Source organism: Salminus brasiliensis, chromosome 25, assembly GCF_030463535.1.
Source record: "Salminus brasiliensis chromosome 25, fSalBra1.hap2, whole genome shotgun sequence".
In the NCBI taxonomy this organism is placed as follows: domain Eukaryota; kingdom Metazoa; phylum Chordata; class Actinopteri; order Characiformes; family Bryconidae; genus Salminus; species Salminus brasiliensis.
The window spans coordinates 13,745,735-13,759,703 of NC_132902.1; the positions used below are offsets into that span (position 1 = coordinate 13,745,735).

The 13,969-nt window shown below is 40.4% G+C and overlaps 1 protein-coding gene across 5 annotated transcripts in view; it reads left to right on the top strand.

Moving 5' to 3' along the window:
• The window catches only part of adcy7 (adenylate cyclase 7), a 96,426-nt gene that overhangs the window by 50,770 nt on the left and 31,687 nt on the right, over positions 1 to 13,969 (top strand). For all 5 annotated transcript variants that reach the window (XM_072671063.1, XM_072671065.1, XM_072671066.1 and 2 more), the window contains exons 2-3: positions 8,080 to 8,622; positions 13,679 to 13,876. In XM_072671063.1, the coding sequence (XP_072527164.1) occupies positions 8,458 to 8,622; positions 13,679 to 13,876 (363 nt within the window). In that variant the 5' untranslated portion in view covers positions 8,080 to 8,457. The remainder of the gene's footprint in view (positions 1 to 8,079; positions 8,623 to 13,678; positions 13,877 to 13,969) is intronic.

The following is a 13,969-nucleotide window of genomic DNA, read 5'->3' on the forward strand; positions in this document are numbered from 1 at the left end:
TATTTTCGCAGGCTAAAAAGTAACTGGACATTTACTTCTGATGGCAATTTTAAGACCACTTAAGAAAGAGGCCACATATTTCACATGTCCCTTCATTATTTATCGCCATGAAATAAAAGGTCTGGCATTGATTTTAAAGTTTTTAATTGAATTCATTGAATTTTCATTTAAAATTTAAAAAAGAAATGGCCTGGCTCTGTAATACCAATAAGCCTTGAAAGCCCAGAAGACGACTACAGTAGATTATTGCAGAATTCATTCCATGGTGAAGGAAAACCTCTCTACAGCCTACTAACATTAAGTCTATTCACAAACACTCCTGAGGAGGCAGACCCACTGTTTACACCTGACCACTTTATGCGTCCTGCAAATCAGGATTATATCTTGATAAGGTCAAGCCACATAAAAATGCAGGTGTAAACTCACCCAAGACCCATTTAAACCAGGTGCAAGCACGATCACTCAAACCACTTCAGGACTTTTCTTTTCTACCTGTCGCCCAGCCCAACCCATTATTGTCCCTCTGTTTGCTACTGTTTATTTTCCAGTTTAGCCAGTTGCCTTTCACCGAGTTGTCTTTATTATCCTCTGACGGTAGAACAGTTGTGATGTGTGGGTGTAATTGTTAAAAACTTTAGACAGCTCCGCATTGAAAAGCTCCGAGAACACACTGTAAAAGGACACTTGAAATAGCTTCTTTCAGCCATGATCAGCTGCCCCTGACATTTTGTGGCTTTGAGTCATATTCCTAACTTTGCGCACAGATTGCGCACGTCATTGCAACAGGATGTGCTAGGGCTCCTCAGAGTGAAGCACTTTAGATCTGTGGTCGGAGCTGCTGAGAACCCCTGGGATTCTGTGCATCTTTCAGGGTGGAGGTCTGATGTGTCTCATCTCGAGCAGCTGATGTATATGTTTGCTCTCTCTCTCCCTCTCTCTGGCATGAGCAGCTATTTACACTCGGCTGATAATCTGCGTCTGCCTCTCAGACATTAATATCCAGCAATGAGACAAAGACCTTTGAACCCTCTCCTCTGCTGTCCTCTTTTCCTCTTCATTCTCATTCTGTCTCTCTCCCTCATTTCATGTTGTTGACTGTGCTCATCCATTCGAATAAGCATGCAGTCTTGTGATTGAAGTTGGTTATTCGGGTCATTGAAACGGCGAACAGTTTTTGTTGTCTCTGAACACAGGGCGCGTTCTGTGGCCCAAGCATCGTTTGCGGTCTTTTAATGTACCTTGAAAACATGTTTGAAAGATTCTTTTTTTTTTTTTTTTTTTTTCTTCATTTCATTTATTTCACCGGGGCAGTGCTCATTGATCCGCAGAAGAATGACGCTAAAAGAGCCAGTAGTCCCTGACCATATATCAGACTAAAACCCAAATGTTTATTTATGACTATTTTGACTGTATCTAATTGATTGACTGTCATGCTTATGCACACTGTACAAGGCAATGGGTCTAGTGGGAGCACGCCCTAAAACTAGCCCTAAAACTAGATCGGCATTTACATAATTACGTCAATCACATTTTACGTAGTTCATAAAGTACATAATTTACACCGTTCATGTGTGTGAGGCACAATTATTATTGAACATTGATATTCAACATTGATCAGATTCTGAAATAATTGCAAACAAATGGCCAAATAATCAATTAAGACAGAGATGCATTATTCAAAAATCCATTGTTTAATGAACTGTCTTGCAGAAAAGGTTTCCATGAATCCGTTTTACCATCATTTTTCGGATCAGCAAAAAAGAAAAAAGGAAGACAAATGTGAGACAGTAATTTTAGCTTTGTGTGAATGTGTTTTGTGCTGCAGATGTGTGGTTTTGTTGCATTCTAGCTAAGTAAGGGTGATATAGTATATTGAGCTTTTTTAACATCATCTGTACCAGGCAGTTCTTTACATTGTGTCAAATTTTATCATGATAAATGGACCACTAGAAATGCTCCAAAATGACCTTAAACATTTTAAGTTTAAGCAGTTTTTTTATACAATTAGTAATTGTGTATTAAAATGTGCAGACTTGACGATTTATTCACTTATTTTAGCTTTTTGTTTACTTGTTGTTTTCTGTTTTCTGCTTGTTGACGTATCTATAGGCCTCACATGAACACTTTCCAGTGTAGTCTCATGAAGGTGCTAAGGCAATTTATAACCAGTATTCTTACAACCACACTTGGTGCAAGCTTCTTGGCTTTTTACTATGGAAAGTTCAATGGGTCAAACTAGAATTGTGTTAACAGCGTTAAACATTGGTGGCGTTAATAATTGAGCATGTTAACACATTGACTGTGACAGCCCTAATATGAAGTAAAAAGTGTGGTACATTTGAGTAGTGTAATTACTCTATCATACCTAAGCATTATAGTGAACCGTGGGCACGATTCATTTGGACCATAATTTTTTATACGTGCAGCATGGTTAGCCGAACATCACTGTGTTGCATAATTGATAAATCTGTGTATCAGCATGCCCAAAACGACTCCAGAACAAATCAATGCAAAGCTGAAAATGTGTGTGCACAGACATTTATTTTCAAACCCAAAAAGCCACACAGTAATGTCGGGAGGGAGGTACATTTATGCGGTATGAGACAACTGGGCATAGCGTGAGTACACCCTAAAACTCCCATAAGTGATCAAGTAGGTTGAGATCTGCAGCTGGCATGTGATTTTTTTTTTTTTTTTTTTTTTTTTTTTTTTTTTTTTTTCATCATTCATGTGGACGGGCGTGTCGTCCTAAAAGAGGTCACCACCATCAAGGTGGGGGACAAGAGTGGACCCAAACCATTACAACAGGGTGCTCCCCTGCAGCGTAATAGAGCCACTTGCCCTGCCCATTCACAGTGACCACAACAATCGCACTGTCATCAGTTTTCCTCTTTTTACTGAAGGGAAAAGTGGAGGAACACCTACATCCTTTAGCAGGAGGCCTGTTTTCTGTTTTTTTGCACATTTTAAAGTCTACACTGGATGGGTGTAAACTTCATATCTGCACATAGAAAAATGATTGAATTGTTTGACTGTTGCTTGAATGGGCTTGCTGTTTGGTCAGACATTCCACTCTGCACCTGCTGCCAGAGTGAAATGCTAGCAGAGGGCTGGAACAGAGACTGAATCCAAACCCTCATTTCTATTCTCCTTGCAGGAAGGCTTCCCTTTGCTGTCTTTCAATGAGGGCATTGTTGCTACTCACATCTGCTGCTGTGCAAGAACTGCATCCTTACTCATGCAGAAACTGGCCACAGTGGGGTTTCTCGTGTACCTTCTCCGGCCCCTTGTCCACATCCCAATTTGCATTAAGGGTAATTAATGCTGTGCCGTTCTAGGCTGTGCTTTCATTATCGTAGGGTAAAAATACATGAGCTTCCCAAACTACTGACTAAAATACATTGCAACTTAAAGTTCCTTAGCCCAGCGGTTCAAATCCTACTTTAGCCATGGCCTCATTGTTCTTGACACCCCAGAACTGTACAGGTATACCAGTATACCTGTAGCTCTACTCTGTTTTCAAATACATTTTAAACGTGTGCAGCATTGCTAGTCAGTAAACTGGTCAATAAACTACTGAACGCACTGAAAAAACATCAAAAAGCTTAATCGAACATAAATGAACAACTTTGCAAACACCTTCCTGCTGTTTCAGAGCTCAGTCATCCTGAACAAAGCCATTTGTGCACGGTTCTGTGCGCTTTTTTGACTCGGTTAGCTAATAATCACGTAAACTGGTACACACACAGTTAGCGGTTTACCTCAGAGATGCTTACTGCCCACCAGTATATCTGTTGTATCTCACAATGACAGAAATATCATTAGTTTAGGAGACTAATATAAAAAGTCATTCTCCAAAATATATTATAATAATGAAATTTCTTTATTTCATTTCTCTCTGGACCGCCATTTCCCGAAATGAACCCCATGAGCATAATCAAAGCATTAAACAACCTGGTGACTTAGAAACATAAATAAATTTAAACTGAATTGGCAATTACATGTGTCTTTAGTATTAGGGTTGAATCTGCATAAGGCCAATACACCTAAGAAGCATTTAACCCAGATACAAATCTGACCACTCAAAACTACAGGGTGGGCCATTTATATTGATACACCTAAATAAAATGGGAATGGTTGGTGATATTACCTTCCTGTTTGTGGCACATTAGTATATGGGAGGGGGAAAACTTTTCAAGATGGGTGGTGACCATGGTGGCCATTTTGAAGTCGGCCATCTTGGATCCAACTTTAGTTTTTTTCAATGGGAAGAGGCTCATGTGACACAATTTTCACAAGAAAAACAATTGTGTGCTTGGTTTTAATGGTTTTAATGGTTTATTCTTTCATGAGTTATTTACAAGTTCCTGACCACTTATAAAATGTGTTCAAAGTGCTGCCCATTGTGTTGGATTGTCAATGCAACCCTCTTCTCCCACTCTTCACACACTGATAGCAACACCGCAGAAGAAATGCTAGCACAGGCTTCCAGTATCCGTAGTTTCAGATGCTGCACATCTCGTATCTTCACAGCATAGACAATTGCCTTCAGATAGTGTGGCCATTCTTCATCAATGGAAACCTCAAGGCCACTGGATATTTGAAATTGCTTCATGATGATGTGTCCCTCTTTATGCACTGAAGCTGGCACGTTCCCTGAGTTTTTCCAGCAAGATGGTGCACCACCACATTATAAAGACATATAGATAAACAGTTTCCTGGAAAGTGGATTGGTCATCGTGGGCCAGTTGAATGGCCCCCAGGGTCTCCCGATCTGACCCCCTTAGACTTTTATCTTTGGGGTCATCTGAAGGCAATTGTCTATGCTGTGAAGATACGAGATGTGCAGCACCTGAAACTACGGATACTGGAAGCCTGTGCTAGCATTTCTTCTGCTGTGTTGCTATCAGTGTGTGAAGAGTGGGAGAAGAGGGTTGCATTGACAATCCAACACAATGGGCAGCACTTTGAACACATTTTATAAGTGGTCAGAAACTTGTAAAACCAAGCACACCATTGTTTTTCTTGTGGAATTCTCAATAAGTTTGATGTCACATGAGCCTCTTCCCATTGAAAAAAACTAAAGTTGGATCCAAAATGGTCGACTTCAAAATGGCCACCATGGTCACCACCCATCTTGAAAAGTTTTCCCCCTCCCATATACTAATGTGCCACAAACAGGATGGTAATATCACCAACCATTCCCATTTTATTTAGGTGTATCCATATAAATGGCCCACCCTGTACTTCAGGAGGTGGTCTGAGACGCATTTGAGCCACATGTTACTGTAGTGTAAACATTTCTGTCTCTCATAGACTCAGTCGATAACCAAAGACCCTCCCAGTACATCTGAAACACCAGTAATTGCCACACAAAGAGCGAATTTGCATATTTTGTCCCACATGACCATCGGATTTTAGACACATTTGACTACCAAATGTAAATGTTTGAGGGTAAAGTCTTTTCAGGATTCAATCCAGATACAAGACACATGATTCTTTATTTTTTTTGGAGTTAGAAAGGTCAAATTTAGTGTTAAAGGATAAGGCCCATTTGGTAAAAAAGTAATACTGTGGGTGACTAAGACACATAGTACTGTGTGTTACATAGTGGCACTGCTGTGGTACACTGTATTTTGTGTTGGATAAGTTGGACACGCAGTGGACCGTGCACGTGCAGACTGAAACTGAAGACCGCGATCGTTGCATGTTGTTTTCCTCTCAGTGTTTCACAGGCCGTACAGCACAACACCCAGTTACATGGTGGACTGTGCTTACTGAGATTCGCTGTCCCGACTCTTCTCTAGTCTCTTCTATGCTTTGTTGAAGTATGCAGTTGTGTTTCCATTTGAATTCTAACTGTACAAGCTACTGCAGTGGGTGTCCAGAAGTGTGTTGAAGTGGCTCAGTCAGAATGGGATGTTCTGCTCATGCCTTACAGCTCCTGTATTATGGTTTCTAATAGCCAAACCCATCAGCCCTCCTTCAAAGATTTAGATATGGTTTGTTGGTTCTGTGTGAGGGTGTGTACTCTCCATTTGGTTTCTTTTGTTCACTCTTACATTGTAGTTACGTTTTCTCTCTCATACTCTCTCTCTCTCTCACTCTCTCTCGCTCGCTCCCTTCCAATCGTGAGAGATTGGATATCAAAAATCGCTTCTAATCCAGTTTGCCATGTATATCTGTGTGCTTCCTCCACGGTTTGCTGCCTGATTGTGTCTGTGTTGGAGTTGAATCGCATTACATAAAAAGTGTGTGTTCTTGTGCCGCTGTCGCTGTGAGGACCAAGTGTTCGGTGCTCATTTCGAAACAAAGGCTGTTTTCCACACACATGTGACTTCTTTTGGGAAAACTGTTATGTTTGGGATTAGGTTTAGGTGCAGGCTACTGAGGATTTGATTATGTAGTTGATTTTGGTGATTGGTCTAGTGGGGTTAGGTGTAGGTTCCTGAGGTTAAAGTTTGGATTAGGTTTAGGAGTAGGTTACAGTTGTGTGCTAGGATTGGTAGGTTTAGGTTGCTGAGGTAAAGAGTAGGTTTAGGTGTAGTTTACAGAATTGAGTGTGAGGATTGGTAGGTTTAGGTGTAGGTTGCTGAGGTAAAGAGTAGGTTTAGGTGTAGTTTACAGATTTAAGTGTGAGGATTGGTAGGTTTAGGTGTAGCTTGCTGAGGTAAAGAGTAGGTTTAGGTGTAGTTTACAGATTTAAGTGTGAGGATTGGTAGGTTTTGGTGCAGGTTGCTGATACTTAAGTAAGGTTTAGGTGTAGGTTACTGAGGTAAGGATTCGATTATGTGATTGATTTTAGTGAATGGTTTAGTGGGGTTAGGTGTAGGTTCCTGAGGTTAAGGTTTGGATTAGGTTTAGGAGTAATTCATGGAGTTATGTGCTAGGATTGGTAGGTTTAGGTGTGGGTTGCTGAGGTAAAAATTAGGTTTAGGTGTAATTTACAGAATTGAGTGTGAGGATTGGTAGGTTTAGGTGTAGGTTGCTGAGGTAAAGATTAGCTTTAGGTGTAGTTTACAGAATTGAGTGTGAGGATTGGTAGGTTTAGGTGTAGGTTGCTGAGGTAAAGATTAGCTTTAGGTGTAGTTTACAGAATTGAGTGTGAGGATTGGTAGGTTTAGGTGTAGGTTGCTGAGGTAAAGATTAGCTTTAGGTGTAGTTTACAGAATTGAGTGTGAGGATTGGTAGGTTTAGGTGTAGGTTGCTGAGGTAAAGATTAGCTTTAGGTGTAGTTTACAGAATTGAGTGCGAGTGTTAAATCTCAGTACCCCAAACCAACTACAGTCGGGATCAGATTGAAATTCCATATGGTTCAGTTTAGGTGTAGGTTACTGAGGTTAGGGTTAGGATTAGGTCCAGGGTTTGTGTGGTTAGGTTTAGGTGTAGGTTACTGAGGTTATGGGGATTAGGATTAGGTTAAACGTTAGTCTGTTTAGGATTAAATAAAGCTGTAGGTTACTGTGGTTAGGATTCAATCAATGGCAGGCCTCACTACATACAGTAAAACGTGTGTGTTCTACTCTGCAGAGCTGCTAGAATGACCCTGAAAGAAAGAGGACAGAGTGGACGGGCAGGCTTGCTCTCTCTCTCGTGCACGCGCTCGCTCTCTGTTTACCATTTGACCGTTTGTTTGGATCCTGTTCTAATTAGTCACTCTGAATATGTACATGGCTGTAGTCCATAACTGCTGTTGCCAAATCTCAGCAACTTTCACTACGTCCAAAATCACACGAGCAGTCAGCGTGGGAACCATCACATATGATAAAAGGTTGCTGGCTTCCTTTTCCCAAGCCTAAGTGTTAAACTGCCTGGAGTTCCTGTCAGCGTATTTTTTTTCATCTGCCGTTTTAGCTGCTTTTCCAGTATCTTTCTCAACCTCCTTCAGCAGTATGTGCATTTATTCGGTCGGGTGTGTGTACAGGAGCGCGAGGAAACAAAGGTGGCAGAGGGATGGATGGAGACGAGAAGCTTTACGACCTTCTGACAAAAGAGAGTGCTCAGAGAGAGAGAAAAGAACAGCATTGCTCCGCCTCAGTCAGTACACTAATTCATTCTCTACCTCTCTTTCTCTTTCAGGAATCTCTGAATCCTGGAGGTATCCTTGACGACCATCCTGACCTTCCTCATCCCCTCGCTGTTCCCGCCACAGACACGGCCACCTCCAGAACTCTGACCACTGGCTCAGAAAAGAAAGGGGAGAGAAAAGAACTAAGACCAGAAAAGACGAAGTGTAGCGGGTAACATGCAGAAAGCCTCCGAGAGGGAATGTGGTGATGCTGTGCACTGGAACCTCGTAGGCACTCGCACACACACATGCATGGCGTTTCTATGGGGATAATTGCATATCCGCACCCTTGCTGAGGAGAGGTGGTGTGTGTTTGTTTGGATTTTCTTTTTTTTTTTTTTTTTTTTTTTGGGGGGTGCCGGTTGATTGCTGCGCTGTGATTGGTCAGGATGCCGGCAAAAGGGAAGTACCTGCTGAACGAGCAGAAGTTGAAACAGGAAGCGCTCTACAGGAAGTTCTCTTGCAACAGCCAGTATCAGCCTCTAGTTCTGCTGCTTGGATTGAGTGTGCTCACCTGCGCTACCCTGCTGGTGCTGTTCTTTAGTCTGCAACTGGTAAGAAATCGCTTCTCTCTCACTCACACACAGTAATACATGCACCTATTGATCATGACAACAACACCACCTTTTTGTTTCTTTGTTCACTGTCTATTACCTCAGCTCCATGTACCATATAGCTCTATTACAGACCACCTATTATTGTAGTCCACCTGGCCCCGTGTTTAAAGTGTCCTTTCCTAATGATGACTGTGAAAAATCCAAAGCCCAAACTTATACTTGCATCAAACCTAACCACTTATACCACCTAAATGTTTTCATGCCACTGTAAACCCATTGGAGGATTTATGAGGAGGCGTGTTTACCAAATACACGCTTTTGGAAACCTAACAAAAGAGCGGCCATTTGTGATTGTGACTGATTTTTGACAATAACCATGACAGACACTTCCTTTTTGTCAAATCCATCACAAGTCATTAACCAACATGCTCCTTTCTGACAGCTTGTCTTGGTTCTGCCTGATTTGATAGCCATGTAGATCCAGCTCCTTCAATGTTTATTCCATAATTTCCTTAACTAGCAGGGTCTGGTGGTGATGTGCTGCTCTCCAGGATCAACCACACCATATTCTCCTGTTGTGTTTCTCCTGATTGATTAGGGCTTTCACTAGTGGGCTGGGTGTATATTAATTGTGGGGATGTAAATGAGCTAAAACTATTACAAAACAGTCTAGGGATTTTGGAATTTTGAGTTTTCCAGCTCTGTTTTGGTTATGCCTGATTTGCTTTTGCAGGAGAACACACCAGTGTTTGAGAAGAGTTTAAGATTAATTGCATTAATGTTATTTCTAAGGATTTTAACAATAAGTTATGCGGTGCATGTTTTTAAGCGCTGTGTGTGTGTGCTTTAAGTGACTTTGTAGGCATTAAATTGGCCTCCTCAGAAATGCGTCACATTTACACAAATCTAATTACTTACGTGTGCATGTGTAAAGTCATTTCATTTTTCCCCTCATCACAGCCTTTAATGACATGTCTATCGCGGAAACCCATGTTGTGATAATACTAATACGATCATGAAGCTCAACAAATCTAAGACAAGGAACTCTATACCTCGCTGCCGATACAAGCTTTTGTTGTGTTACTTGTTTTTTTAAGCAGATATCCTTCCAGTGTATATAGAAGGGGCCTGAAAGGAAGTGGCAGTAGCGTTTAGCAGGACATGATGGTGTTTGAAGTGTTATGATTGGCAGATTCTGGCATGTCTATCAGATTGTCTCTCAAAGCCACTTTCCTGCTATTGTATTTTAACTGTGCATTCTTTTCCAGTTCACTCTCGCTGTCCAAACAGTGTGTATCCTCACACATACATTTTACATATGCTACAAAGCAGGCTATGGAGACAAGCCCTGTGTGCATATTTCCACTGCTCAAGCTTGTGTAATGCTTTTGTTCATCTCTCACACTCTCCAGTTAAGTGATACACCGTCTGTGTGAACTTTCTTAACCCTCTCTTACTCAACGCTTACCAGCCGTGGGAGGAAAAGAGCCATGCCATCAGCGTGTGTGCGTGCGCATTTCGCTGTCTGTGTAAACCCTTAACTGCTCTTCTCACTAGTAACACTTTGTAGGAGGACAGGAATCTGTGTATATAATAAAGCATGTGTCCGATCTTCAGTTAGGCCACTTCACTCCTGAAACATCCAGGAGTTCAGGGAGTGAGCATACAGAGTGTGCTTGGACTGTTTAAATAAATGGAAAGCACCATTAAGATTCATAGCATGGTGGAGCCCACATAGGGAGATGTTCCAAAAGAGCACATCTAGGGAACAGCCTTCTGTAGCTTTATAAAAGGACCACTTCTATGCAATTAAAACGGTGCAGATGACACCCAGTTTATGGCAATATTATTACTTTATTATTACTACTGTGTGGCCTATGATTTTTGTTATAGAATAAGCCAGGATGATTCATCATTTTTAAGGGCAGAAGTTAATGTCTGGTCTTTATGGGTAACATTTATAGTTTATTTATGAGATCCATTGAGTTTTTTAATAAAATTAGAGGAGGAGGGGGAAACAATCAGTCATCATTATATAAATCATTGTATATAACCATATCACTTGTATTTGCTTGTAAATCTTGCTTGTAAACTTTTGAATTATTTAATTAATTGAGTTCATTTGTAATACATCCATGAATAGTATGTGTGTGTGTGTAATATATATATATATATATATATATATATATATATATACAGTCATGCCCGAAAGTATTCATACCCCTGTCAAAGTTTGACTTAAATTTACTTTTATTTAACCAGAAATTATATTTTTGCCTGGAAATGACACAGGCATCTCCCAGGAGATAACACGATGATGTACAAGAGGCATCATTGTGGGAAAAAATATTTCTCAGCTTTTATACACATTTGAACAAAAAGTGGCATGTCCAAAATTATTCATACCCTTCTCAATAATTAATAAAAAAGCCTTTATTGGCTATTACAGCAATCAAACGCTTCCTGTAATTGCTGACCAGCTTTTTGCATGTCTCCACTGGTATTTTTGCCCATTCATCTTTAGTGATGAGCTCCAACTCTTTGAGGTTCGAGGGTCTCCTTGCCATCACCCTGATCTTTAGCTCCCTCCACAGATTCTCAATTGGATTCAAGTCAGGACTCTGGCTGGGCCACTGCAAAACATTAATGTTTTTGTCTGCTAACCATTTCTTCACCACTTTGGCTGTGTGTTTTGGGTCGTTGTCGTGCTGAAATGTCCACCGGTTCCCAAGGCCAAGTTTCTCTGCAGACTGCCTGATGTTGTTGTTGAGAATCTTGATGTATTGCTCTTTTTTCATGGTGCCATTTACTGCGATCAAGTTCCCTGGTCCTTTGGCTGAAAAACACCCCCAAAACATTAGGTTCCCACCACCATGTTTGACAGTGGGGATGGTGTTCTTAGGGTTGAAGGCTTCTCCTTTTTTATGCCAAATGGTGCACACATCATTGTGGCCAAACAATTCAATTTTTGTTTCATCTGACCATAAAACAGAACACTAGAAGTCTTCTTCTTTGTCCAGATGAGCATTTGCAAAGGTCAAGCGGGCTTTTGTGTGCCTTTTCTGGAGAAGTGGTGTCCTCCTTGGCCTGCGTCCGTGGAACCCAGCAGTGTGCAGTGTCCGTTGAACTGTCTGCCTTGAGATGTCGCCACTAGAGTCCAGATTCACCAGGATGGCCTTGGTGGTGATCCTTGGATTTTTCTTCACCTCTCTCACTATTCTCCTGGCCAGCACAGGTGTCACTTTTGGCTTCCGACCACATCTTCTGAGATTTTCCACAGTGCGGAACTTCTTGTATTTTTTAATAATACTTTGCACTGTAGCCACTGGAACTTGAAAACATTTTGATATGGCTTTATAGCCCTTTCCTGACTTGTGAGCGGCCACAATGCACAGCCGCAGGTCCTTAGTGAGCTCCTTTGTCTTAGCCATGACTGTCCACAAACCAACTGCAGAGAGCTGCTGTTTTTCTCCTGTTGAGTTGATTAAAACAGCTGTTCCCAATGAATCAGGGTAATTAGGATGCTTTAAAACAGCTTGGACTATTTGGAATGGTATAGAACTTTGGATTTTCCCATATACTGTGACAGTTTTCAAAGGGTATGAATAATTTTGGACATGCCACTTTTTGTTCAAATGTGTATAAAAGCTGAGAAATACTTTTTCCCACAATGATGCCTCTTGTACATCATCGTGTTATCTCCTGGGAGATGCCTGTGTCGTTTCAAGGCAAAAATATAACTTCTGGTTAATTAAAAGTAAATTTAAGTCAAACTTTGCCAGGGGTATGAATACTTTCGGGCATGACTGTATGTATATATATATATATATATATATATATATATATATATATATATATATATATATATATATATATATATATATATATATAATGTATGTATGTATGTATATAGTATGTATGTATGTATGTATGTAGATACACACACACACACTTTTTATTTATTTATTTATTAATTTAACATGGTCTGAACCAGAGCAAATGAATGGCCACTCTTCCACACAATACCTTTTTTTGGTCACTGTGCTCCCACACCACTCCAGCTTTTCTATTTTCTGCTCACCACTCAAAACATTCTGTATGCACTCTGCTCCAACTCTGCTATGGGCTTTCCTGAAATTGCTTCTCAAGCAAGTCTGTCACAGCTTTCAATTCTTTTTTTTCCTGTAAAATAAAAAGATTTAGTTGTTGATCGCTGGACTTCAATTCAGCATATAGGCAAAATATAATAATTTTGGAAGAAGTTGCATTTTGGACCAGTTTCATGTGTGTTTACATCAGTGTGAGAGAGGACACAGACACTCCATCTTCCTAAAAATATGCTCCCTGCTTCACCCAAATACCCATCATTTCACTCTTACTCTGCACCGTGTCAGATGCACCAAAATACAGAAAAATGCATTGTAAATCATTGCATAGCATCAAAGTTAAATACGATGTAGTTAATCATCTTAATGTAGGTCATCTGTAAAGTTTATTTTTTTTAACTACATTTTGGCATCTTATATACGGTACATTGCATATGTTACATACATTTATACATATGCATGCACAACTTTTTGGTCATCCCTAATCAAAGTTTCTGTTACTGTGAATACTGAAGTGAGTAGATCATCTCATGATGATTTTAGCTCTTGAATAAATTACAAAAAGGCAATAATTGATATTCACAAGTAGGAGAAGTCTATAAGAACATAGCAAAGCATTTTCAGGTAGCATTTTCCTTTTGAAATGTAATTGCTGATGGAAATCAAGTTCAGGTCTGGAAGACCAAGGAAACTTACAGCAGACTGTTTATAAGATTGCCAGGAAAGCAGATCACAATAGGGGTGGGCAATGTGGTAAAAATATCATCACTGTATTTTTAAAGACATTTTATTGTGATTCATGTGATCGCAGACAAAAGTCATAGTTTAGAACTTCTCTGTTTAAAGACTGTCTTGGTACTTTTAATCTTCATTTGTCTTTATTTGACTAGTTTATGCTACAGATTCTACAAATATTTAATAAGACTTTCTGCGTTTGTGTTTTTCAGAGTGCGCAAGAACACGCAGCATTTGTGGGAGTGGTGAGCGGGGCACTGTGTGTGTTTCTGGCTGTGTTTGTGCTGGTGTGTGTAGAGGCATTTTCTCAAAGATGGACCACGCTGCTGGGGCTAGTAGTTTGGGCCACACATCTCACTATGGGTTTCACCTTTATCTACAGTACCAATTCCATTCAGCCCTGGGACCAGGTAATGCTAAATCTCTCTCTCTCTCTCTCTCTCTCTCTCTCTCTCTCTCTCTCGCTTGTCTCATTTTTAACAAATTTAGCATGCATTCTCATT